At 34.9% G+C, this 27,947-nt stretch overlaps 1 protein-coding gene across 1 annotated transcript in view; it reads left to right on the top strand.

The window, feature by feature from the left end:
• The window catches only part of ppp1r13l (protein phosphatase 1, regulatory subunit 13 like), a 48,513-nt gene that overhangs the window by 5,976 nt on the left and 14,590 nt on the right, over positions 1 to 27,947 (top strand). Inside the window, exons 2-7 of the mRNA XM_030153088.1 lie at positions 18,633 to 18,687; positions 18,793 to 18,914; positions 20,895 to 21,531; positions 24,525 to 24,608; positions 24,762 to 24,850; positions 26,443 to 26,809. Of these exons, the coding sequence (XP_030008948.1) occupies positions 18,651 to 18,687; positions 18,793 to 18,914; positions 20,895 to 21,531; positions 24,525 to 24,608; positions 24,762 to 24,850; positions 26,443 to 26,809 (1,336 nt within the window). The 5' untranslated portion in view covers positions 18,633 to 18,650. The remainder of the gene's footprint in view (positions 1 to 18,632; positions 18,688 to 18,792; positions 18,915 to 20,894; positions 21,532 to 24,524; positions 24,609 to 24,761; positions 24,851 to 26,442; positions 26,810 to 27,947) is intronic.

The raw sequence follows: 27,947 nt of genomic DNA, 5'->3' as shown, positions 1-27,947 counted from the left end.
CATTATGTTCCTGGTGGCCACGGCAGCCCCATTCGGCAAACCTAGCTTAACCCTTTCATGCATACTGGTGACTACAGTGGACAGTTATTCTCCAGTGGCTCTCTTGCATATTCACGGGTTTTGTAGTTTTAGTTCCATATCAGCCAACACAGTGGACACTTGTGCATCATCCCATACACTGCAATTCACACCATTACTGTAACTTTGCTGTTCTTGATAAACCTGATCTGGAGTAATATGTTTTAGTGTAAATCAGTTGTTATTTGTTAGACAAAAAGTTTTTTTTTGTGCATATTATCTCCATGACATGAGTTATAACTAGTATTAGAATATGTTAAAATGTGAGAAAACATCAGATTAGCAGCATTAAATGTTTTTTATTTCATTGTTTTCATATCACTTTCTGATATTGAGTTGTAAACACGTTTCTTTACTTCAAAAATTAAATGCATGAACATTTTCTTAATTCCATGAGGAAAAAAAACTCAATCGCAACTTTTTTTTTTCGTGCCTAAGGAGGAATAAAAACACTCAATTAAAAAATCTTGACTAAGGTTTTCATAATTTATGCATGAAAGGGTTAAGATAACCTGTGTGTTGTGGTTATTTTAGCCCGCTAGCTCATTATGCACTATTGTTGTAATTATAAAGTTTTCATCCATGTCCGTTTATCAGGCCTCCAGACTAACATTACCTATCGTTGACTGGAACTAATACATACAACACTTGTTTGATAGCCTATAACCAGAGGAGGTTGAAGATTATATCTTGCTAGTCTCTTGCCATAACAAGTCTAGGTAGCAGGCTAGTGCTTGCTAATTATGCCCGAAGCCATTGTGGGGATGTAATAAGTAATGACTTGTCTGCAGGCTATACTGCTTTGGGTTAAATACAGATGTTTGAGAATTGAGTCCTTTGTGTTTATCTGATGGTTAGTTATTAAAATAATCTACACATTAATCAATTCTTAAAATCATCGTTAGTTACAGCCCTATACCCTGAAATTCTAAATTTCAACCTTAATGTGTTATTGGACATTGTCATCTACTTCCTGGTTGGTTGCCATGACAACAGTCTCCCTCCTCTTGCCATAAAACATCTGAGCAGCACTTGCTAAAAAGTAAACACATGCAATAAAACAACAGTTATAAAGGTCATAAACTGACAAAAATTACTCTTGTTCACTATTGACAGCTTCAAAGTGTCTATAAAATCTTTCTGAGTCACTGTATAATGTTATAAAAACCAACGTGCTTCTTGACCTGACTTTGGCACGGCATTGGCTCCATATTTAATGTTTGCAGAAATTACCAAAAATAGTCACTTGCCCGATAAAGGGTTAAAGGGACTTTTCTACTTTGAACTTGTACTTTGAAGTATTAAACATTATCTAAAATTATCAGTAGTCTTTAGAATAAAGAGTTCTGAAGCTCTACCAAAGTAGTGGTTTGTACAGATATGAACTGAATTTATTTCCAGTGATGGGCCGGGGGGTTCATATGACCACTAGAGGGAGTAGTGAGTCACTCTGCTGGTCTCCCATGGTGACGAAAACTAATACCACGGGGCCTTTGACCAAAGCATCACAAAGTGAATTAAGGAAAATGTAATTTAATTTTAAATTATTAATGTATTATGTTTATTTCTTTGGTGTTGTTAGTATTCTGGGGAATTCAAGGGATGGAAACAGTGGAAGCAAAAATAAACCTTTGTTTCAGTGTTTAATTTTCACTTACTGATTAAGAGAAAAGTGTTCATGAAATAATTGTTGTCTAGTGTATGGATCAATTCATTCATTACATCCAATAAAATCAAAATCCAACACATCTTTCATCATTTATAAAAGTTTGAAGAAAATTCCATTCATTTGAGCCCAACAACAACAACAACAATAATAATAATAATAATAATAATAATAATCCTGAACTTCTTTCAAAACAAATAGATGCATAATTTATATATTTTTTTTATTTCCTGTTAACTCATCTTTATCATATTCTATTTTATTTAGTTTTATTTTATTCATTTAATCAGGAAGCCCCTTGAGAATACAATCTCTCTGTTGAGGTTGACCTGACCCAGGAGACTCACCCAGTCCATACAAAACCCACAAAACATGACAAAGACAACACAGATAGAAAACAAAGACAAAACCCAGTTTCAGAATAGTAACCACTCTCTTCATTCTCCTCTGGGATCAGTCGTCTCCTTCTGTTGTGGAAGTCGACACTGCTGACACAAACCATAATCGCTCCAGATTAATGATCTCCTTCCTCGAGTGCAGCGGCCACACACATTCCTCATGTTTTGCACAATAATTACACAGCGGCACCTCCCAGCCTCGGCCTTCATCCTCCGTCCAGATACAGATATGCCAACGGCTCACTTCAGAGATTCCCATCACATGAGATAATGGCGAGCCAATGTCAACGCTGACTTAAGCGTTATCTTTGGAATTTCACTAATGGCATGAAGTACCGCGGTGGGACTACACTTCACTGTTTCAGATAGGTTAAATCAAGCTGCACTGGAGCATTTTTATCAGAGACTGACTGATTAATTGTCAAGTATTTTCCAGACTATCAGTATGTGCAGAAGTTGGTGTTGACAATGGACAATGGGTTCATTTCAGGCTTCAAACTGGTGAGGCTGTGAGGAAAAATAGTGGCTCCAAGATAAACATTTCATTTCATCCAATTAAAGTTTTAGTTTAACCCATAAAGACCCAAACAGCCACCGGTGACCAAAACCATCTACTGATCTAAACTGTTTGACACCTGTTGATCCACTAATACATGTAAATAATTGGTGTAAAATACAGTTGTCATCTTTTCATGGTCATCAGATATGACCCATTTGGACGTTCAGAGGCTCCATAGTAACCATGGAAACACTGTCATCTTCTACAACATTGATTCACCAGTAAAATCCATGGAGTTGGATTAATGACAGTGGATGGACACACTGGGTTTATGTTCAGTTAATGATAGATTTTGTTGAAAAAGTAACTTGAGTTTGATCAATGGCAGTGGATGGAGACGCTTGTTTTAATACACAGTTATTAATATATTTGCTGAAAAAGTCACTTTTTCTTCAGTTTGCTCTGTGTTTGATATAATAACCCCAAATTTAATCTGATTTTACATTAACATCTACATGATTAATACATTAAATATAGGAAAATACCTGATGTACACTTAAAAAACACAAAATACAGAGGATTAAAAAATAATAATTAGCGATAAATCACATAAGAAAGGTTAAATAGAGAGAAAAAATTCCTTTGGGAACTGCCACAAAAGTAGCACTGGGTCTTTATGGGTTAACTCTGATGTTCAGCTCAGTCAGTCTTTTCCAGATTTATTAACCTGACCTAGTTTTTAGTTCAGTAGGTTCAGTTTTGTTTTGTTTTTTTTTAGGTTACTCCTTCCACGGTTCATGTATTTTCATGGCTGAAAATTTTACTGAAGGGCTAGAGAAGACATCAGCTGTTTAATCATTTATGATTATTAACATTATCATTATATCACCTTTAAAAAAACAGCATGGATGACCTCATTTACAATGCATTTCTGAATTTCATTATAACATTGAATATATTCCCACTCCAGTAGGAACAGTAGGAAATAATAAAGACTTTATTGCTGTACTTCAGTAGGTATTGAGTTTTCAGGTATCTGTACTTTACCAGAGTATTTATTCTCCAGACAACTACTCCTTTCACTCTCTACTCTTTATATTTTTAAAAACAGGCTTATTACTTAAGTTGTAATGGACTTATAATAATAATAATAATAATAATAATAATAATAATAATAATAATAATAATAATAAAGTTTATTATATAGTATTTATCGTAGAAAGAATTCACAAAGTGCTTTACAATAATATCAGAAGTAAAATACATAACTAAATACACAGACACAGGCATAAAAACATAAAAGCAAATGGTTATTAAACCCACCCTTTACTAAAAGCCTGTCTTAACAAAAAGGTCTTTAGTTGCTTTTTAAACTGGCGGGACTTGAGGGAAATTATAAATTATTTTTGATTTTGTGTAATTGTGCACTCTACCAGTATGGAGTTCAATCTAAATGGGTGGAACAGCGACACCGGTTCACCCATTTGACAAAAATGGTGAATAATATGATAATAATTAAGGTGCAACAAGATGAAAATCACATAAAAACCTAACTAGATGAAAATGATATAAGGTGTAACAAGACAAAAATGTTATAAAAGACACAATGCCACAAGATGAAAACAAAACGTTATAAAAAGATAAAACTGATATAAAAACAACAGAATGAAAATTACATAAAATTCTGCCTAAATTTGCATCATTTTGGGATGATGTATATTCAACAATTGTTAAGATATTGGGTTATGCAATCCCTAAAACATGTTTGGTGATGTATTTTGGATGTATTATTGGTAATAATGTAAGAAAAAATGATAGATATTTGAATAAAATACTATTAGCAGCCTGTAAAAAAGTCTATTACCAAAAAATGGTGCAGATTAGAACCACCTACAACTAACGAGTGGATACAAACTGTGAATGGAATATTTGAGTTGGAGATTCTGACCCATAGATTGAGGACTCAAGAAGAGCAGTGTCATGATAAATGGAAGAAATGGACAATTTTCATTTCAACATCACATTACTAAAACCAATTGTTTGTCAAAGGTTTATTATAGTCAATGTATCCCAAATGTCCCTTATGTGTGTTTTGTATTGTACAGAAATCAAACAATAAAAATAAAGAGTAAAAAAAAAGAAAAGAAAATTACATAAAATTCTAAGATGAAAATAATGAAGAAGATGTAGTAAGTTGAAAATTACATTAAAACGTATGATGAAAACTTTGTAAAAGATGTGTGAAGACAAAACTGATGCAAAAATGTAACAAGGCGAACATGAAAATGTTTATAAGGCAACAATAAGATATGAAGTAACAGGATGAAAATCACATGAAACAGTGTGAAAATGATGTAAAAACAACAAAACGAGAATGACATAAAAGAACTAAGACATAGTTAAAGACACGTGAAGATGAAAAGTATGTAAAAATGTAAGGAAAAACGATGTAAAAGACTGTTCTGTTGATTTCAGACAGTAAAAACCGGTGTGTATATCATACCAAACTTCATTATTTAACGTTATTATTTAGAATATTGTTTTGTTATTTGAAGTTATAATGGTTTAATAGTGTTTTAGTCTTATACAGAAACACAACACATATCGGAGCTACTTTTTTAATCCCTTCTACTTTCACCAGACTGTGTTTTTCCACCTCTGGGAATTCAGGTGTATTTAGTTTAGACTTGAAGAGCAGATAAAAATCACAAAGGGAAACAATAACTTGAAGGAGAGGGGGGAGTTTTTTCATATTTTAGTTTGAGCCAAGTTCCCCGTGAGGAGACAAAGTGGCAAAAATGTGGAGGAAGGATACGAAGGAGGGACCGACCATTGTGAAACGGGAGAGGGAGGAAATAGATGGACGTCTGCATGGAAACCTGGACTTCAGCAGAAACTGGAGAATGCCTTAGATGTGTAATCAGGATTTGTTGTTGAGGAACATAAAGGCAGTGGGAAAACGGGACGGGCCGCTTGTCGCCATGGTTGGACACACCCTAGCATTATGCAAAGCTAATGAATATTGTTGTTAATCCTCAAATCTCCTCTGATCACCACCGGATCACTGGGCCTGGCTGGATGCCTGTTAACAGCGTTTGTCAGACCCCAGACGCTGAAACTCTAACGCAGATTTAAGCAGGAGTTCTTGTAGATGCTCCGTAATGTCTTCATCTTGGGGTTTTCCTTTTCTTTTACCACTTGAGAGGGCTGAGTTTTGTTTCCTGAGAAGGTCGATCCAGCTGACATTGCAATCAAAGTTATGGAAAGAAAGTGTCTGAAGTTTTCCAAGGAACTTTGCTTGAGAAAACAACCAAAGAGCAGCTGCAGGTCACGGCAGTGGCCACAGCTGTCAAACCATTCGGAAGAATCGCCTTTAATTTAATGTTAAATATATGCTTTACCCAGTTGTCTATTGTTCCTGAAACACTGATTTATGGTTGGCGTTGTGGATCCCTCATCAGAACAAGGCTATTTATGTGTTTTCAATCAGACTGACTTTGGTTGGTATGATCTCTTCTGGTTTCAGCTTCTTTATCTTTTCTGTGATGCTTCATTCTATTGTCAATGCTGCTTCAAGATTTCATTTTAACCCATAAAGACCCAGTACTTCTTTTGTGGCAGTTCCAAAATGAATTTTTCTCTCTATTTAACCTTTCTCAAGCAATTTATCACCGTTTATTATACACTGCAAAAATCAAAATCTTACCAAGTGTATTTAGAGTCAAAAAAATCTGCTTAAGCATGCTAGATTTAAAAAAAATATTCCAAGGCACACTGTAGGATTTGTGTAAAAATAAAATGCCTTTATTACTTCATGGCAATCTTTTCAAATACCTTTTAAACTACTTATTTTAAAGGATTGCCATGAAGTAATAAAGGCTTTTTATTTTTACACAAACCCTACAGTGTGCCTTGGAATATTTTTTTAAATCTAGCGTGCTTATGCAGATTTTTGAGACTCTAAATAGCCAGACACACCACAAGTTTCCAAAGAGCACCTGTGGATAATCACCAAGAAGAAGACCCAGCAGCACTTCCACTCTGCTGGATTATAGTTCGGTCTTACCAAGTGTATTTTTCTCATTTTCACGTGTTCCACTGGCAGATTATTTTGCTTGAATTAAGCAAAAAAAAAAAAAAAAATCTGCCAGTGGAACAAGTGAAAATTATCTTGGTAAGACTTCTTGAAATAAGATCTATTGTCTAAAAATAAGTTCTTATATCTCACTGAAAAGTTACTCTTTAGGTGATTATGTCTTATTTTAAGTGTGATGAGATATTTTGACTAGAAATGAGAAAAAATACACTGTAAAATTTAGATTTTTGCAATGTAATATTATCATCTGTATTTTGCTTCTTTTTTTCAGTAAAATTCAGGCATTTTCCATGATTTAGTTTACTCATCAAGTATTCCATCCATCCATTTTCTACTCATCATAAAAGCTCAGATTAAAGTTGAGGGTTATTATATCAGAAATGGAGAAAACTGAAGAAAAAATGACTTTTTCAACAAAATCGATCATTAACTGAACATAAACCCAGTGTGTCCATCGACTGTCATTGATCTAACTCCATGGGTTTTACTGGTGAATCAATGTTGTAGAAGATGACTGTGTTTCCACTGTAACTACGGAGCCTTTGAACATCCAAATGGGTCATATCTGATGACCATGAAAAGATGACAAACTGTATTTGACTTCAATTATGTACATGTATTGATAGGATTAGTGGATCAACAGGTATTAAACAGTTTACATCAGTAGATGGTTTTGATCACTGGTGGATGTTTGGGTCTTTATAGTTTAAGGCATCAACATTTATGCCTTCATTTTGGTCTTCACCTGGATTTATTTCCGCCAATAATTCAGGTCCTTCCATTGGATCAGTCCTGCAGTGATTAATACATATCAGTTCTTTAACCCTTTAACTGATGCATTGAGGAGCTTGTCATTTCTTAAAAATATCAGTTTGTAGTGAGCATATAGATGAGACTGTTTCAATAGTAAAACTCAGGTGGTCTGATGAGTCCAGTTTGACCATCAGTGATTACCCATCATGCCTAGTGCCTACGGTACAAGCCTGTGGGGGCAGTGTTAGGATCTGGGGTTGATTCAGTTGGTCAGGTCAGGCCAAGAAATTGTAACATTGCATAAGTTTATTGAAACGATGTCACATGGAATGCTATAATGTGGTCCAACTTAACTTTTTTGTTTGTTTGTTTTTTGTCCAGACTGTGTATATTTGGACTTCTCTGTTAGCCCATGTCTCTGTTTTTTTGCCCCATTTTACAGCTCATTTGTGTTTTTTGAGACTGTTTAGATGCAGCTTTCTCAAATGATGGGTTGCACACCCATTCTAAGGATGTGTTTAAATGTCTTTTTATTGCTGTAAATTTAATCTGATGCTGGAATTTATTTGGACTAAAGGGTCAAACCTGTATTAGCCGGCAGTTGGTAAAGCAGACATCTAATCAGAAAGATCAATACGAAGTCAATATGGAGTGTGTTAAAAGAGTGATTTGCAAACACTGTAATTACACTATTATTAAAAATATATACTTAAAAAAAAATGTCATTTATACCTTAAACACATACTGGTCCCTCTTAAAAATAGGTCTAATAACAGCCAAACTCACTAGTGCACTCATGATGTTCATTTATTAGACTTGTGTATGTTTTATTGATTAAAAAACCCTCATGTTAAACACGTCTTTACAGCCTAGCTTTGATGTGAAATGCTGCTGCAAAATGGACAGTCTGTCCTTGACATATATAGCAATTTTGTGTTTTGTGCATAGTCAGAATTTAGTCTGATACGTGTAGGATTTTTGAGTTACTTATGTGATCTGACATAGGAATTTAGGGTAGGTTGAAAGATCGGGTAAGGAGGCGGAAGATTATAAATTAAACTTCATCCCGCTCCTTTTCAAATGTTGGACTTTCTTTTATATAATCCTTTTGTTGTGTGGTTTTAATGCTAATTTGAAACAAACAAACAAAATACATTTGCTTTGTTGTGGGTCATGACTTGATGACCAGAGGAAAAGTGGCTCCACAGGCCAGACCAGTTGAGAACCACTGGTTTAGATTTTACCATTACACTAGAGTCTTGACCAATCAGTTTGCACTACATTACTATTAGTTGTCCTTGTTTTGTGACAAGACCCTTAAAACAGCGTCTAAGACCTAAAATAGTCCCCACTTACTGCAGTGGGAACACAAACAAAAGGGGAGGATTTTTTCCAACAGCTCTAAGAGACGATGAAAAGGCTCATGTGGTGCAAAAATGCCTTCAGTTTACCTTTCCCGTTTGCACAGTAATAACATTTACTGAATAGAAAACTCTTCTTTTGCATGACTGGGCATCTCTACTATTAGAACTACCTAAAAACATTTTAATTTCATAGCATTGATCACTAAGGTTTAGATTAACCCATAAAGACCCAAACACCCACTGTTGACCAAAACCTTCTACTGATGTAAACTGGTGATTCATTAATCCTATCAATACATGTAAATAATTGGTGTAAAATCCAGTTTGTCATCTTTTCATGGTCATCAGATATGACCCATTTGGATGTTCAGAGGCTCCATAGTGAACATGGAAACACTGTCATTTTCTACAACATTGATTCACCAGTAAAACCCATGGAGTTGGATCAACGACAGTGGATGGAAATGCTTGGTTTATGTTCAGTTAATGGTGTATTTTACTGAAAATGTCACTGTTTCAGCAGTTTTCTCAGTTTTTGATATAATAACCATCAACTTTAATCTGAGCTTGCATGAACATCTGCATGATCAGTAAATTAAATTTAGGAAGATACATGATTTTCATTGAAAAAAACACAAAATACAGAAGATAATATCACAATAAATGGTGATAAATCACTTAAAAAAAAAAAGTTAAATAAAAGGAAACAATATTTTAGAACTGCCACAAAAGTCATACTGGGTCCTTATGGGTTAATAAAGACTTCGATCAATTGTGCAAAATGACGCAACACATGCAGTAATAATTTTGCATGAAATTAGTGCAGAATATGAATGTGCATCCTATAACAAGACAAAAACACAACTTTAAAATAGGCAGACATTGACCACTTTGCTTCTGTACTGTCTTTAGTCCAACCAATCCAAGAAGAGAAAGTTCTACCTGTTACTAAGTTCTATCTGCAGCTTTCCATACATCGATCACTGATCAGTATTACACAATATGCTGCTTACTTAACATGTTGTTGTGTTGTTCAAACCAGTATACCGGTTAATCCAGTACATCACTCAACACTGCAAAGAAACCATTATGAATCACCTCAAACACAGATAATAAAAACAAGACTAGAATAAGAAGTGTAAGCTGTCTTGGTTAACTGTTTCAACCCATATATGTGCCTTTTAAAAGACATTATACAGAAGTTAAAACGATGCTAAAGAACTGATTAAAACTGGTTGTAATCTTATTCTCATTTACTTGTTTACTCTCAGCACAGAGAAATATTTAGGGTTCAAGTAGAAGCACTCATACCTTCCACAGACCTGTAATACAATGAAAGTGTTTATCTCACAATAATAGACAAAGAAATAAAATCACTTGCAGATAAATACTAAATAATACATAACTGAGTTGCCCTCACTTCACCTTTAGCATTGAGAAGCAAGAAAGTCTGGCATTAGAGCCAATGTTTATTTTGCGGTTTTTGCTTTTGACTTGTGATGATATTTTAACTCTTTCCACACTCAGACATAGAAGGTGACAATAATACACTTAAATACTGGATAAAACAGAAAAAATAAGAGGATTGAGTCTGTTCTACTGTAAAAACACAGTGGATGTAAAATGCAGCCCAGTCCATCTGTCGGTAAAAACAGGTCATTCTAGGGTAATGATCTGGAATAATTACACAATAATGAGACATCATTATGAATATTATATTCCATTCTCTGGATTCCCTGTAGATTTTACACACTAGACTTTTAATATAATATTCATCTTTTGAGTAAAAATGTGGTGATTAAAGTTCAAAGGGGTGAGACTTTTCTGTCAGTCTCCGTAGAACCTGAAAACACAGTCATCTTCTACAGCACTGACTCACCAGTAAAACCCATGGAGTTGGATCAATAACAGTGGATGGACGCACTTGGTTTATGTTCAGTTAATAAAAATAGTTTCCTCAGTTTTCTGTTTTGATATAATAGGTCTAATCTTTGAATTTACTGAGTTTTTATGAACACCTGAATTAAATATAGGAAATTAAATAGAAGAAAATACATGATTTACAGTGAAAAATACAAAATACTGAGGGTAACATTTTAATAAATTATGATGAATTACTTAACCCTGTAAAGCCTGAACCATTAAATCACTGACAGAAAATTCCAGTTCATTGAAACTGGAGCCTTTATTGGTCCTTCTGAATAACCAAAAACATCTTTTTAAAACATCAATTTCCATGTATGAGTTTCAATTTTGTATCATATTTGATACATTGGGTCTCAATGCTCAAATATTATTATTTTTGAACAAACAAAAACATAACATGTCTAACAAATTGACAATTCCTTTTCAAAATTGTCAAAGTTCTGCCTCCTTCCTCATGAATGACAGTCTTGTAGTGTCACTGGAAAGGCCTCTGGTGAACGAATTCCTCCCCCCTGGTGGATTATCTGTGTATTGCATGTATCTAATTGTATACATTAGGCTTTTCAAGAAAAAAAATATCACACTGATCATGTAGAGGGCTTCAAAACTCATGTATCAAATATGATATGTTTGGAGTTATAGGGTTAATTTTGTTAGATTGATTTTTACGCCCAGATTGGAAATATCTGTTATAAAGCCGAGCAGGATTTGTTCCCATTAGCAGGAGGCAACTACACAATGAGTTCTGTATAAACAAAATTACAGCTGAGGATTCTTTATTAATAAAACAGTTGTGAAGCTGTTAATGGTTTGACAGAACATGAATGAAGATGATGTACAATTACAAATTGTATACATCAGGTTTTTCAAGAAAAAAAAATATCACACTGATTATGCAGAGGGCTTCAAAAGTCATGTATCAAATATGACACATTTGGAGTTATAGGGTTAATTTTGTTAGATTGATTTTTATGGAATTATAGGTATAAGAAAGGTTAAATAGAGAGAAAAATTCATTTGGGAGCTGCCATAAATGCAGTACTGGGTCTTTATGGGTTAAACAGTGAAAAGGAGCCCTTTAATAATACAGGATATATGGTACAGATCTACTTTGTTTCTTTTTCTGGAGCCGATGTTATATCTTTTCTCTAAGTTTCATGAAAATCACAGCAAGCTTCATAAAAACAAACTGTTAAATGAATCCCAGAATGAGCAGAGTTACAGTTACAGTAAAGAGTTCATGAAGGAGTCACAAAGCAGCAGAATGACGGGGAGGGAAGGGGTGGGGTCAGTGAGTGACCGGGCAGGAAGAGGAGACTTAGTGAGTGTTAGCCCTGACCCTTGTGAGTCAGTGAGAGTGTAATTTCTGTCAGTGTGAACTGCACTCAGCGCCGATAAGCCTCCCAGTCTGTGTGAGCTGAATGCCTCTCTGGGAGGAGTGGTGAGGAATGTGGGCCTGCAACTTGGGCTCAATGAAACGCTAGCGGCATCTGCAACAAAACGCACGACAGCGAAGAACAGTTATTATTATCTGTCTGTACTGAACACAGCCATGATGTTATGCAACGCTTTTTTCTGTTACTGTGGCTAATGTTCAACCACTACTCAAGACATAACAACTGAGAATCTGATTGAGTTTTATTGGTTGAATAAGTTTATAACATAGAGGAGATCTGACTGTGGTGTTTTTTATTACTAACATTATAATAACAGGAATATATGTAACAGTAATAACAACATGCACAAAGGAAAGAAGAGTGACTGTTGCCCATAAAGTTGGAATAAAATTATTTTACATCTTCTCAAGAAACGATAATAATGTAATTTATTCTTGATTAATAGAGTGTAACTGGGACTCAGTACGTAACCATTACATCTGGTCAACGGTGATTACTGATGTACTCACTGCCATATTTGGAGGGATTCCACAGAATACACGCCTCAACAAGAATTTTAAGAACATAATTGCCTTCACAACTTCAATAGCTTTAATAGTTCTACTTAAATGGAAAGACAGAAATCCACCGACATTCAGCCTCTGGATTAAAGACCGTATGAACTATCTGACATTAGAGAAAATAAGATTTAACACAAGAAGCAATGCAGCCAAATTCTATGCAATGTGGCAGCCTGTCTTATCATATATTAAAAACATGGACACAAACAATGTTTCGTTGTAACTAAGGATATATATATATATATTTTTTTTTTTTTTTTTTTTTTTTGGGGTACATAACTATATTGTTATATTTTATATACATTTAATTGTACAGTTATGATTGTTACAATATAAAAATTCAATGAAAAAGCTTTAGAGAAAAAAAAGGTGATTACTGATGTGTATTTTATTATTATTATTATTATTATTATTTTTTTTTTAACCTGTGTTTAACCAGGAAGTCCCTTGAGATGAAAGCTCTTTTTTGAGGGAGACCTGATCATGTGTATAATTAGGAATAAAAACTGAAATGTGTCTGAAATAAAATTATTCTAACTTTATGGGCAACAGTGTAGATGTAGATGTGTAAATGAAATAAACAGAGAAGTGAAATACATGAAGTAGATATTATAAGCACATATATAATCTATGCAGGACTATATTGACAGTGCATGATAATAATTACATTCAAAACAATAGGGTGCCTTTAATTGTAAGAACCATACAATTAGATAACCTTATCAAATAGGTTAATAAAAATGCAATCTACTGTTATAAAATCTTATCTAATCTCAGATTTGATTAGATGTTATAAATTATATTATTATTATTATATAGATTATATTTTAGAGCAGCAAATGGTGGTTGTGACTCTAGACTGAAATCAACAAAAAATCATCATGCAGGAACAAAAGTGCAGCTAAAGTGCTCTAAAATTATAAAGTAAAAAAAAGAAATCCACCTTCTTCCGATACTATGTCCCTAATTTAATTGACAAATGATCTTAAAAAACTCTAAAACCTTATCTAGAAGTGAATAATGAGGTCAGGTATAAAAAGAGAGCCTGAACATGTTCTTTTGTAAGATGTTATTTTAGAGCTGTCATTGTTCAGCATTGAGTCACAATGTACGGCAAGCAAACAAAAAAAAAAAAAATCCAGGAATCTGAATGACTTTTGTAAATGAATCATTAAATCAGAGATTTAGCTGATTAATTTTCCATTTTAAATGAGTGTTATGTTGATTCAGATGTTTGTAATTGTACATCCGTCTTCATTCATGTTCTGTCAAACCATTAACAGCTTCACAATTGTCTTATTAATAAAGAATCCTCAGCTGTAATTTTGTTTATACAGAACTCATTGTGTAGTTGTTGCCTGTTAATGGGAACAAATCCTGCTCGGCTTTATAACAGGTATTTCCAATCTGGGCGTAAAAATCAGTCTAACAAAATTAACCCTATAACTCCAAACGTCTCATATTTGATACATGAGTTTTGAAGCCCTCTACATGATCAATGTGATTTTTTTCTTGAAAAACCTGATGTATACAATTAGATACATGCAATACACAGATAATCCACCAGGGGGAGGAATTCATTCACCAGAGGCCTTTCCAGTGACACTACAAGACTGTCATTAATGAGGAAGGAGGAAGAACTTTACCAATTTTTGAAAAGGAATTATCAATTTGTTAGACATGTTTGTGTTATATTATGTTTTTGTTTGTTTAAAAATAATAATGTTTGAGCATTGAGACCCGATGAATCAAATATGATACAAAATTGAAAGTCAAAGATGGAAATTGATATTTAAAAAAAAAAAAAAAAGGGTTGTTCAGAAGGACCAATAAAGGCTCCAGTTTCAAACAACTGGAATTTTCTGTCAATGATTTAATGGTTCAGGCTTTACAGGGTTAAAACGTAAGACCTACAGAGCCTGCTTTTTATCTATAGATTCCTCAAAGCCATTTAAGGAAAATTAAGGATATTATTCCAAAATGAACTCTTTAGAGCAATAAACTGGAACAGCTTGTTATTTTTTTTTCCAAAACACTGATGACACCAAAGTTTCTTTCATTCTGAAGTAGCTGACAGAAGTGCTGCTGACTAGTTACAGACATTCAACTCTTTTTCCAACCTCCAGTTTCCATCAATTGCTTTACCAGGCTCATATTTGGTGCAGAAGGTCAACATCTTAACTCCCACTACTTGGTTTCACCAGCCACAACATGTGCATACGGTGCCGTCAGTGGAAACAGCTGGTGGAGTTTAGACTAATATGTCCTTTATCTTATCCAGACGTACTAGAAGGCTATTTCCTGCCCTGTTTAAGAATGTCATGAACTAAAATAATCACCGCCGTGTGTGAATGAATGAATGAATGAATGGGAGGAGGACTGTAGCGGTAGGTAGAACAGCCTATTTACCATTTATTAAATGAGAGAAACATGCGATAGTATCTTTTAGACCATGGATGTCAAACTTATCTACAGTCAGGGGCCACATGCCACCCAATATGATCCCAAGTGAGTCAGACCAGTACAATAATACTATAATAACCTATAAATAATGTCAACTCCAAACTTTTCTTATGTTTTAGAGTGAGAAAATGTCATCATGTACAAGCTATTCTAAAAAAACAAAACAACAAAAAAACTCGTTAATAGCATGAACAACCTGAAATTTCTTAAGAAGAGAAAGTGCAATTTTAACAATATTCTGTCTCAGTTTATCATTCGCACATGTGCATTACAACTTATAGATCACAGTGGATCAACAAATACACAAAACACACAGTAAAAGGTAAAATATTTGTCAAATTGAACTTATTTCTCTTAAAACAGTTCCAGTTTCTCATATTTGTTCAGGGTTTTTACATTTTTGGTGAAAGGATAATGTGTAAATTAAACATTTTCATTTACACTAAGACAAAGTGAAAATTTGGAGTTGTAGCCCTTGAACTAAAAATGATTCTGACATCCTTAATTGTTTATATCTTCAGGGTAGTTTTTGCATTTCTCAAATTTATCCCACTTTGGATTGGACCCTTTGGCAGCCCGGTCTGTTTTAGACTTCTTTTTTTTTTAAGTTTCAGAAGAAGATGCCATGGAATAATTTTCATTTAATTTATCTCTAGAAACAATTACAAGAAAAAATGCAAGAAAAAAGTACATATTGACCCTTTCATGCATACTGGTCACTACAGTGGACAGCTATTCTAGAGCTGTTCTCTTGTATATTCATGGGTTTTGTTGTGCTTTTCGGTTTGTTTGTTTTTTTTGTCTTTTTTTTTGTTATTTTTTTACACATATCTTTATTAAAGTTTTAAGACACTACATATCTTTTCTGACATGAATTGGTAACATTATGTAGATCTCTCCTGAGCATAAACCCCCAGAATCACAAGCCCTCCCCACACTTTTCACACAGTTTATCAGTAAATACATGTTTCTGTATGTCAAAAATTAAACATGTGGTGTCCAGCTGAGTGGACATTTTTGCAACTTCATGAAAAAAAAGTTCATAAGATTTTTTTTTTTTTTTCATTATTATTTTTTTTAAATGTATTTTTTACATTTTTAAATTATTTTTAATGAATTAATTAATTAATTTATTTATTTAATTTTATTTTTCAGAAGAAATTTTTCAATCGCATTGTTTTTTTCGTGCTGAAAGAGGAATGAAAACACTCAGGAAAAAATTTTGATTAAGGTTCTCATAATTTGTACATGAAAGGGTTAAAGTTACAATATGTAAGATTTATGCTTTTTCTGAGCAAGTTTTTGTGGGAGTTTATTTTCTGCTGGAGGTCAGAGAGGAGTAGAAGACATGAGTGAGAATAAGGATTCAAGCCAAAAAAAAAAAAAAAAACAACAATTACTGGGTGGTCATACATGTAGCAACACAGACAATCACTAGCTTAGTAATAATGTTGGCAAATTGTAAATAATGATGCAAACTGTTGCACCTGAAACAAATACAGACATGACTCTTCTAGCTGGAAATCAGTGGACAGGCTGTTACATCAAGTGTCGTCATTAGTTGTTGTTTGATTAGCAGTGGAGTTAGCTAACATCAGTGAATGAATGGCTCCCCACATAAACCAGACTTCAACACAAACTTCACATATTTCATCATAAGTTGTTACAGTTCATATTTTATTTAAGGCAATACAGCTTTTATCAAACAAGATAATAGAATTTATTTGTAGATTCATATGTGCTCTTGTGTTCAGATGTAGTTTGTGTTGGAGTCTGTTTTGTCTTGGGATCATTTGCTGATGTTAGCTAACTCCACTGCTAAGCTAACAACAGTGTGTGTTTGCGTTCATCCATGATGTCACAGCCTGTTCACTGATTTCTACTGAGAAAACTCAGGTCTGTTTTTTATTTTCAGCTGCAACAGTTTGTAACATTAGCTTCTGTAGAGAAATGGAGCTAACATGAAGAATCAGGTCCCTGTGAAAACAACTCAAACACAAAGTTCACACAAGCATGAATAAATCTTCTAAACTCAACATTTAATCTCATTTGTTCATTTAAGCACAAAAACTGGGTGAAAGGGCTTTTTTTCCCATCACATTACCGTATGTTGGTTTCATAAATGAAAAAAATAAAATCCGACTTGTATAATTATTTTTATGCAGATGCTTGACATGGCTATACATGATTATTTGATGTTTATAGCTCTCTGGAATAATTAACTGGTATTAGGAATGCACAGATTGCAAAATTCTTGTCCAATATCAATGCAGATGGGTAAAATAATATATTTTGGTCAATAGGTGATGCCAGTGTTTGTTTCTCTCTGTAACATTCTGTTTTTTGGGGGGTTTTTTTTGTTATTCATCCCCCTCTAAACAAAGAAATCTTCATTATAACTATGAAAATGCTTACTATTTTGTCAAGTCTTTCAGCCCTTCATCACATTGTCATTATTTCAGAGTCAGAAAACTTTATTAATCCCATACGGGCAATTCATTTGCAGCTTACCACAGACATCAGCCCAGACATCAGCCCACATCCAAAGTGCAATGTGACAAACATAAATAAATCAGTGCACAAATACAGGACTACTGAAAACAACTACGAACAAATGCATTTAAATAATCAACAATAAATAATCAATAAATACCAATGCAGACTAAAAGACTAAAATACCCTATTGGTTCCACTAATATTTAAAAAATAAAAATAAAATAATGTAAAATGACTAAAATGGCTTCTGTCAGAATGAACACAGATTCAAGTATGCACATTTATATATTAAATAAATAAATAATACAGCAATTAAATTTCTGCCATCAATGAAAGGGCATCTTATATGCAAATACCAATATTGGCTGATATCAGCAAATCTCAAAATTTTTTCCTTTTTAATACCTGGCATACTCAACTGTCTGGAGTATTCACAGAATCCTCATCCACATGAATAGTTGTGTGATGCACCTGTCTGTCTGAAACACACTGGAACAGACCAGTCACATGTGATGGAAAGCTGAAACACCTGGTGTCACAGATAACGTGTTCATCAGGAAGCAGCTGTTCCCTCACTGTGATCCTGTACGGACATTTCAGGCATACCTGCAGTGATTTGTATGCAGCTGGCAAAGTATGAGGAAACTGTAGCTTGTTTAGACAGGAAGAGCATTTATGTCATGTGATCTCAGGTGCTGTCTCTGCGTTTGAGCGCCTGGAGGGGTAAGAGTACTGGGAGTCTGCAGAAGAAGAGGTGGGGTGGGGTTAAACACCACTGAGCCAGGTCTGGGTGAAGGTACTATCTCACGCTTGAAGCCTCTTAGGAACAGAGTGGAATAAAACTGCAGAGAACAAATCCAGTTTGCATGAAGGCGCAGTTTGTCGAAGGTGGTGCAAGACTTTTCTCTTTTAACAGCTGTTGCGTTTCTTTTTCAGGAGCCAAACGCTGCTACCATGACTTCGCAGACGAGCTTTGGCAGCAGCATGCTGTGTAAGTTTCCGCAAGTTGTCTTTTTTAGCTCTGGGCATGTGTGTGCACATGAGGGAGTTGAACTCTATACTAATTATCTGTTGTTCTTCTGTGGTTTGTATTCAGTCCAGTCCATAAATGATGACCTGAATGCATCACTGGCTACAGCCGATGAGTTATCCAGACAGTTTGATTCTTTGATGAAGGAAGCTTCTTCTGATGACAACAGCACAACGTATGAATCTCAGGTACGAACATCACCTCCAGTTCCACTTGACCTCCACAGGCAGAGATTTATAGCAGTCAGTATCATGATTTAAAGGAGTAATTTGCAGTTTTAAGATGCAATAATTAACTACCAACTATCAACGGCAGGAGGTAGTAATGCACCAGGGAGTACCCACTGCTACCAACAGATTAACCTGAGGTCTCTCAGTCAATGAAGAATGTGTGAGGGTTAATATTTACAACACATCTGTTTTATAGCATCAGCAAGTTTTCCCCTCCAAACATAACTCACGACAGTCTAAAGAGTCCAAATAACTCTACTGTTTTACTATCTTCAGCCTTTAATTTTCATGTCAGAACATTGATTTTAGATGCATCCACTCATCTCTGTAAGTGTAGTCATACATGTAAAGCATTATAATCTCACAAATGTGTCATTTGGTGTAAATGTTCAGTCCAGACTTTCAGATGTTCAGTATGATCTGAACTAAATTTTCAGGTGTCAAACTTCCCCAGATCTTAGTGTGGACCAACCTTTGTAAAGACTTTTGGACCAAACCCATGATTTTAACAATGCTAATTAAAAAAAGAGAAAGTACAACAAGCAGAAGGTGAAAAAAAAAAAAAAAAAAGAGTTGAATTAATAACATGTCATTCTTAGAGGCTCATCCATCCATAAACCAGTTAGTGTCAAGTGCACAGAGATGCAGCACATGTAGACAACAATGACAGGACATGGATATGACGTGCAAAGATGTTTAACTCACTAGTAAAACTGCAGTGTGAAAATAAAATAAACCAGACCAAAAATGTACAATATAAAAAGAAAAGATCTGTAAAGAAAAGTCAAAGTTCAAGATCACAGCAGCATCACGAAACAGATTAATTCAACTACTAATGATGATTACATTTCCAAAATGTGCACTAAGGTAATATGATAATGTGATAACACTTTACATCCAAAGGTCAAGGGTCAACTTTACTCTTGTGCAAATACCTCAGGAACACCTTGAGGAATCCTTTTTCTTAAAATTTGCACAAATGTTCACTTTGACTGGGTTAGATGTCAGTGACCAAACATCAAAGTCGTTCTGGCATCACAAAACATGTACTTGAAAAACTTAAATAAGCCAATTATGACGTGAGGACAGTGGATGCATCTGACTGAACGAGTTAACCCATAAATATCCGGCTCTACTTTTGTGACAGTTCCCAAATGAATTTTTCTCTTTATTTAACATTTTTTAGGTAATTTATCACCATTTATTATAATGCTGTCCTCTGAATTTTGCATTTTTTTTCTGTGGGAGTCAGGTATTTTTTTCATATTGAATTTTTGATCATGTAGATGATCATTAACACCCTCGGACTAAAGTTGAGGCTTATTATATCAGAAACAGAGAAAACTGAAGAAAAAGGGAGTTTTTAAGCAAAGATAAAACAAGTGTCTCGATCCACTGTCATTTATCCTTGGGTTTTACTGGTGAATCAGTGTTGTAGAAGATGATGGTGTTTCCACGGTAACTACAGAGCCTCTGAACGTCCAAATGGGTCATATCTTTTTTTTTTTTTTTAATCTATTCTTGTACTTTATTCTTTTATTTGGGTTTTATTTATTCTTCTGTACAGCACTGGTTTCTTTTTTGTACAGTTCTAGCTCTTTTAATCTATTTAGTATTTTATTAGTTTATTTTGGTTTTAATTATTCTTCTGTACAGCACTTTGGTCCAATGCGATTGTTTTAAAGTGCTTTACAAATAAAGTTGGATTGGATTGGCTATCTGATAACCATGAAAAGATGACAAACTGTAACTTACACCAATTATTTACATGTATTGATAGGATTAGTGGATCAACAGGTATTAAACAGTTTAGATCAGTAGATGGTTTTAGTCCACAGTGGATGTTTGGGTCTTTATGGGTTAATATAACACACACATTTTACAATCTCGCATTTATTCATTTATAACAAATGACAGTTTGGTCTGATTTCTCTACAGAACATCCCTGTGATCTTCAAAGATGAGCGTCTGTCCACCAGCTCCTTCTCTACTAAGGACTCCAGCAGCAGCAGTAATGGCAGCCTCAGCTCCAAGCCTTTCTCCCAAAGCTCAGTGGGTTTTCAACCTGTGGACTCGGGCATGTTGTCTCCCAACAAAAACAGATCCTCCTCACCTGTCTTCCCCTCCAGTCCACTGCCATCCCCCAAGATCCAGAGAGCTCATTCTCCACTTCCTCGAGCTGGATCTGAAAGCTACTTATTCGCCCCAAATAGGCATGGTTCCTCCTCACATTACGACAGAAGCCAACGAAGCTCGAGTAGTCTCAAGGAGAGAAGCCCATCCCCGAACCCCATGATTATCACCATAGATCAGCCATCTCGATCTCATTCTCCTCCTCGTTACGACAGGAGCCCACGATCCTCAACCAGTTACATGGAGAGAAGCCCTTCTCCGAGCCCCACGGCCTTCGATCAGTCCTCTCGACCCGCCCCTTTCCACTCCTCGTCCAATCTGCTGAGCCCGTATGAAAACACCCAGATGGGCCGCAGGTCGCCTCGGCCAGACAGAAGCCCCTCCCCACTGTCTTTCAATCACGGGGTCTCTAACACACTACCACGGAATTTCAGGCAACCTGGTAAGTGTAGTTCTTCAGCTGTGGGTAAGATGAAAGCAATGTCAGCCATTTTGAGCCACAACATCCGATGTAAGATTAGACACTACCTGAAGACGGCTGCAGATAGAGTTCCAGATGTAACTTAAGTGATGTTTAAACCCTTTATAGGGCACTCATTGAAATACTCTGAAATTCAAAATTTCAACCTTTGTATGCTATTGGACATCATCATCTCCCTCCTCTTGCCATAAAACGTCTGAGCAGCACTTACTAAAAAACAAAGACATGCAATAAAATAACTATTATAAGGTCATAAACTGACAAAAATCACTCATATTCACTATTTTCAGCTTCAAAATGTCTATAAAATCTCTCTGAATCACTGTATAATGTTATAAAAACTAACATGCTTCTTGACCTTACTGAGGCACGGGAGATTGGCCCCATATTTAATGTTTGTGGAAATGACCAAATATAGTCACTTGCCTGATACAGGGTTAAGCATGAAGACCTATCGACATGTTATTGTATTTTTGGAACTATGCTTTATGAGTATTTTACTGTTATTTTAATGAACCCAGCATGAAAAAACCCAACCAATGGACACGTGTATTTAGAAATGTCCCTACTTTTTAATGATTAAAGGTTCAAAAAGTAACATTTGCACATCCTTATGTGTTTATGTAGGTGGTTTGTCAGAGTTTGTGTTGGAGTCTATTTTGTGCTCAAGGGGCAAGGACCTCAGCTCCAAAATGAAGAAAATGCAGAAGTATCTACAAATGCAAATCTTTTTCAAGGAGTCATTGGACCCTCTATTTTGTGATCTGCTCTGTCTTGTAATTTTTTTTCCATTAATCAGATTTTAAGTCAAATAGAAGCTTTGGTATCTGCCACGTAACGCTTTGATTGACAGGTCTGACAGCTTACTTGCCTCCCAAGTCAGAATTTTTGTTTTTTGATTTGTTTTTTATTTAATAAAACGGTTTTTTTCCTGACAGACAGCTGCAATATAATTATAGTTCATAGGTTCCACTGACAAGACTGTAAAATTACTGTTTTAGTTCACGGAGTCAGTAAGCTAGCATTTAACATAAGCTCACCTCTCATCCCTCACACTCAAAGCTCCACCCCTTTTGTTCAAATATGTCTCCAAAAAGCCAACACAACAGAAGTCTAGTGGCGTCACAACAGCAGTTCAGAAACCAGTGGGTGACATCATGGTTCCTCTGTCTGTTAATTATATACAGTCTGTGGTCACGCTGAGAGCCTGTCATTTGTTTAAGTTAGCAAATGCAATTTGTACATGGAAATGAGTGCACAGGCTGTTATTATGGATGTGAGCAGACTAAGCTAATGTCAGCAAACGACTGAGTACCAGCACAAAACAGACAATAGAAACGTCACATAATCACAGGAGCAAGAACACATCTTACATATTGGTACGAAAATATGTTAACAGTGGGTACAAATCTGAAATAAATTACAGTTTTACATCCCTTTGTGTATATTTCAACCCCCAAATATGAAGATTTGTAATGAACTGAAAGATAAAATGTTATTTTATGGGATGAGAAAAGCAGCACCAGCTACTAGTCTAGGGTTCATTGGAAAATACATCATCTTTAAGTTGAAAATATTTTTTATTTTTCTTTTGGTGAAACTTTTACATGATTATTGTGACTTTTAATAGAATAGAATAGAACAGAATAGAATAGAATAACAAGATGAAAATGACAGAGGGCACAACAAGATAACAACATGAACAATGTTAAAAACAAAATTAATGATGCAACAAAAAGGAAATGACTTAGAAAATACAACAAAATGATAAAACAATGTGAAAGATGCACCAAAACAAAGAAGACATAAAAGCACAAAGAAAATAAAAAATGCAACAAAATACTAACAGTGAAAAACACTATAAGACAAAAACCAAATGAAGAGAACAAAATGAAAACAACGTGAAAGACAAAACAGGGCATAACAAAATGACTAAACAATGTAAAAGATGCAGCAAAACAATAAAGTAAAGATGCAAAAAGATAAAATTGATATAAAGGAAAATAAAACAAATGCAATGTTTTACACAATAAGTAAAACATTATGTAAAAGATAGAAAATGTAAAATATGCCTGTTTTTACAGGACAGCGATACAAAAACAAGTAATGATTTTTTGGAATATGATGCATCACTGTAGATCAAACTACCAACAGTTCATAAAGTCACTCAAACTTAAACATGTACAACAGTAAAATTAATCAAAAACATCAGATATGATAGTAAAATGTTAATGGGGATCAATTTACTGCACATTTTATTAATTTTTCACACTTAAACTACATTTTGCTGATAACAATTACATGTAACACTAGGTTAATTTTCAGCTAAAGTAGTTTCATGTCGATGTTGAATTATCTTTCATATTTTCTGGACATTTGGTTGATAATATTTATGAACATAAGAGCTTTTGTGTGCAGAAGTTTGACTTGTAGTGGAGTATTTTCACAGTGAGGTAATAACTGTTTCCTTCTTTTTACTCCTAAATTGATCTTTTCACACTAATTGCAATTGTTTTCTTCAATTTCTTGTTCATTTTAGTGCCTGGTACAACTAAAGGTACATTTGTTTGGACAAATATAATGATAACAACAAAAATAGCTCATAGTAGTTTAATTTCAGAGCCGATATCTATCCATTTTCCATGGTTTCTTGATAATAACCAAAATCACTTCAGTTCATACATCAATATCTATGTCACTGTACTGACAAAAACAGTGCTTTTAGGTGTTCCATGTTTACTTTTCTGTCTGTTTGAGTCACATGATACTCACAGGAGTTAGTACTTGATTGCATAACCATTGTTTTTGATGACTTTTGTTGGTCTAATAATTTTTTCCACACAGTTCTTTTTACGAAGCCTTTTAGACCTTTGTCTTCCTCGGCTCATGTGTTGTCATTTTCTGTCCTTTTCCTGTATCCTGTATTTCTCAATCTCTCTATTTTCTCTTTTTAGATGAGCGGCAAAAGTCTCCGGGCAAGTGGAATGAGACAGATCTGGACGTGTCATATGAGAGAAAACCTCACCACACCTATGACAGTTAGTCAATGTGTCAAACTCTGCGTGACGCCTTTATTAGACAGATTTACTTTGGGAATTGTCCAGAGCTAAATGTTAAAGCCCTGCAGTACTTGCTTTCTGCCTGCTCTTTATGTGGTCATCGTGTTTAACCTCATTACTTTCCTGTTTTAGAAACGGAGTGGTTGCGGCCGTCTGTGCCGAACAGCAACTGGAGGGAATCCAACCTCGATGGCCCTCCTCCACCACCCAGTGCCAAAAAGGTGTGTGGTGTAAACAGATTTTGATACAATACTCATATTTTATGTCTTTCTGAAAAAAAAAATCATCATTTTAGTAAGAACAAGTCATGATATACAGGGTGTCCATAGAGTCTCTTTACAGTTTAATGAAAGCAAATGAATAGACAAATTGGTGGAAATTATTACTTCTGCCAAGGAACGGCAGAGGTTATGTTTTCATCAGGGTTTGTACATTTGTTTGTTTGTCTGTTTGCAAGATAACTCAAAAAGTTATGGACGGATTTGAATGAAATTTTCAGGGAATGTTGATTCTGGCACAAGGAACAAATGATTAAATTTTGGTGGTGATTGGGGGGGGGGGGTGATCTGCCTTGGCGGAGGTCTTTTCTAGTTCTTTATTTTTTTCTCCTCTTCTCTTGTTTTTCTTTCTTTTATATCTTATTCTTCTTCTAGGAAATGTTATTGTACTTTTAGAATGTAAGCCCCTTTTTGTCGTCCATCGTCGTGGTCTGTCATCCGTTACAAAAATTTCAATCGTCTTCTTCTCCGAAACTACAATTCAGATTGACTTCAAACTTGGTATACAGCTTCTTTATGATGATGTCAACAAAAGTTAGTGAAATTATTTGGATCTGGATCTGATTCTGGATTTGGTGCGACTTTAAAAAATGTCCCCATTATAAGAGATAGGAAGTGGATCAATGCAATAACTCAGTAAATATAAATGATATCCAGTGTAAATTTCTACAGTCCAGCCCTGATGGGGAGATGACCCAAACATAATGTCCACATGCTGATCAGGATCTTCTTCTGGATCTGGGAACTTATGGAAAATTTAACATGGGCTCTTATGGGGAAAAAATTTCAATCATCTTCTTCTCCGAAACTCCAGTTCTGGGTTGACTTCAAACTTGGTATACAGCTTCTGTAAGATGATGTCAACACAAGGTTTTGAAATTATTTGGATCCGGATCTGATTCTGGATTTGGTGCCACTTTGAAAAATTTTCCCATTATAAGAGATAGGAAGTGGATTGATCCAATAAATCACTAAGTATCAATGATATCAAGTTGGAATTTGAATTTTTTACAGATCTGATTGGAATATGACCAAAACATGGGCTATTTCTGTAACAGAATAAATACATGTGACTGGGTGATCATAAATGGTATCTGGATACATTTCCCAAAGCTTTTAATTTGGCCGGTAAGCTACAGGGCCATTGGTCCTATTTTTATGTATTTGGCTGTAACCATTCAGTTTGATCAAACTTTCCTATATCTGTCATGTTTAACGGTTTTCTTCCAGTATATATATATACTGTATATATATACTGTATATATATATATATATATATATATATATATATATATATATATATATATATATATATATATATATATATATATATATATATATATATATATATGTGATGTTTTATTATGCTGGTCATTTGTCCAAGACAATAGACGGAAATTAGTTTCTCTGCTAAATCTGGTGCATGTGTCTTGTTCTTTGCAACTAATGCCAATACACACTGTCCTGTAACTAAATAAATAAATAAACAATAAAATCAATCATATGTATGTATTCCTCTGTGTTTTCCATCCCAGGAGTCCCGTCCACAGTCTCACCCGTTAAACTACAGTTCACTTCCCCGTAACGCACGGATATCAGTTCCTCCAGACACTTCTTCGCCTCCCTACTCCCCTTACCACCCCCAGCCCATCATCTCCAGGATCTCCATCCCCCCGGCCACTCAGTCCCGTCAGCAAAAACCCATCCCGCTCTCCGTCATCATGCGTCTGCAGAACCCCCAGTGGGGAGCGATGGCCCCCCACTACTCCAGAGGTCCAGGAGCTGAAGGGGACATGGGGCCACCCAGAAAACCACCTATGCCCAGGGAGTTCTTCCACCACCCTGTACCCCAGCACCAGCAACACCCGCCTGAGCAGAGGCAGCCGGCGGTGTACAGCGACGGTAAGCAGGTTTATTTATCATGTAATGCATACATACAATCCTCTTTAAACTCACTCAGACTCCTTCTACCCTGATCTCCTCACCTCACAAGAAAAGCTTGAACACAAAACTAGTACCAGTGGTGAAACAAAGTCTAAGAAAATAGAATTCAAATCAGAAATTGCAGACCCTCGCCCTATTAGATCATATCCACTAAGCTGAATATTTCCACTATGTAGCAAGTACACCAAAAATGTAACAGAGGGTTTTGCTTTAAAAAAAAAAAAAAAAAAGTGAAATAAATTCTGCACAAGAGTCAAAAAATACATTTGAGAGTGGATGCAAACCCCGAATATGGTAAATCTCTAATTATTATCCATCTGTAATCAATGTAGTAGTCAGAGAGATACATGAAATCAAATGCACAAATTCAAAAATCATGGATTTTTTATATTTGTGACACAAAAAACCTATCATGCACAGCAGCTTTAAGAAGAAAACGAATAATTTCTGTTCACTGAAATATGTGAGGTCTCAAACAAACATAACATAATAGAAAATGAACAAAATAATAATAGTAATAATAATAATAATACATTTTGTTTGTACAGTGCCTTTCAACATACTCAAAGCCACTTTAAAGAAGTAAAAAAAAATAAAATATAGAATAATATAGTACAATATAGTAAAGTCTAGTGTAGTATAGTATATTCAATATAGAGTATTGAAATAAAAACAGCATCATGAAATCATCATACACAAAGCACTTGAACAATGTAACACATGTAGAATAAAAGAAGAAGGAATGAGAAGCAAATCATCAGGACATGAGAGATTTATATCAGGGCGATGATGTGTATTTACTGTCACACAGGTATAAATAAATACCTCAACTGTCAAAACATCCTCATTTCATGTTTCTAGTATTAGATGTTTTTATCTTTCTGTAATTTCTTTATGAACAGGTCTAATATGAAAAATGACTGAAGAATGAATGTAAAAACCACATTTGAAGTTACTGTTGTTATGATGCTATACTAACTCATATTCATTCTTAACTTTACTGGTAAACATGACGTAACCTGGTGACTCCGCCTACATGTTGCACGGACTGGAAAATACGTCCTAAACTTGGCTGAGTGTCTGTTTGAACTTCTCT

This window comes from Sphaeramia orbicularis, chromosome 13 (assembly GCF_902148855.1).
Source record: "Sphaeramia orbicularis chromosome 13, fSphaOr1.1, whole genome shotgun sequence".
NCBI classification, from domain to species: Eukaryota; Metazoa; Chordata; class Actinopteri; order Kurtiformes; family Apogonidae; genus Sphaeramia; species Sphaeramia orbicularis.
The sequence above is the reverse complement of the archived record's forward strand: the minus strand, read 5'-3'. Positions and strand labels throughout refer to the sequence as shown.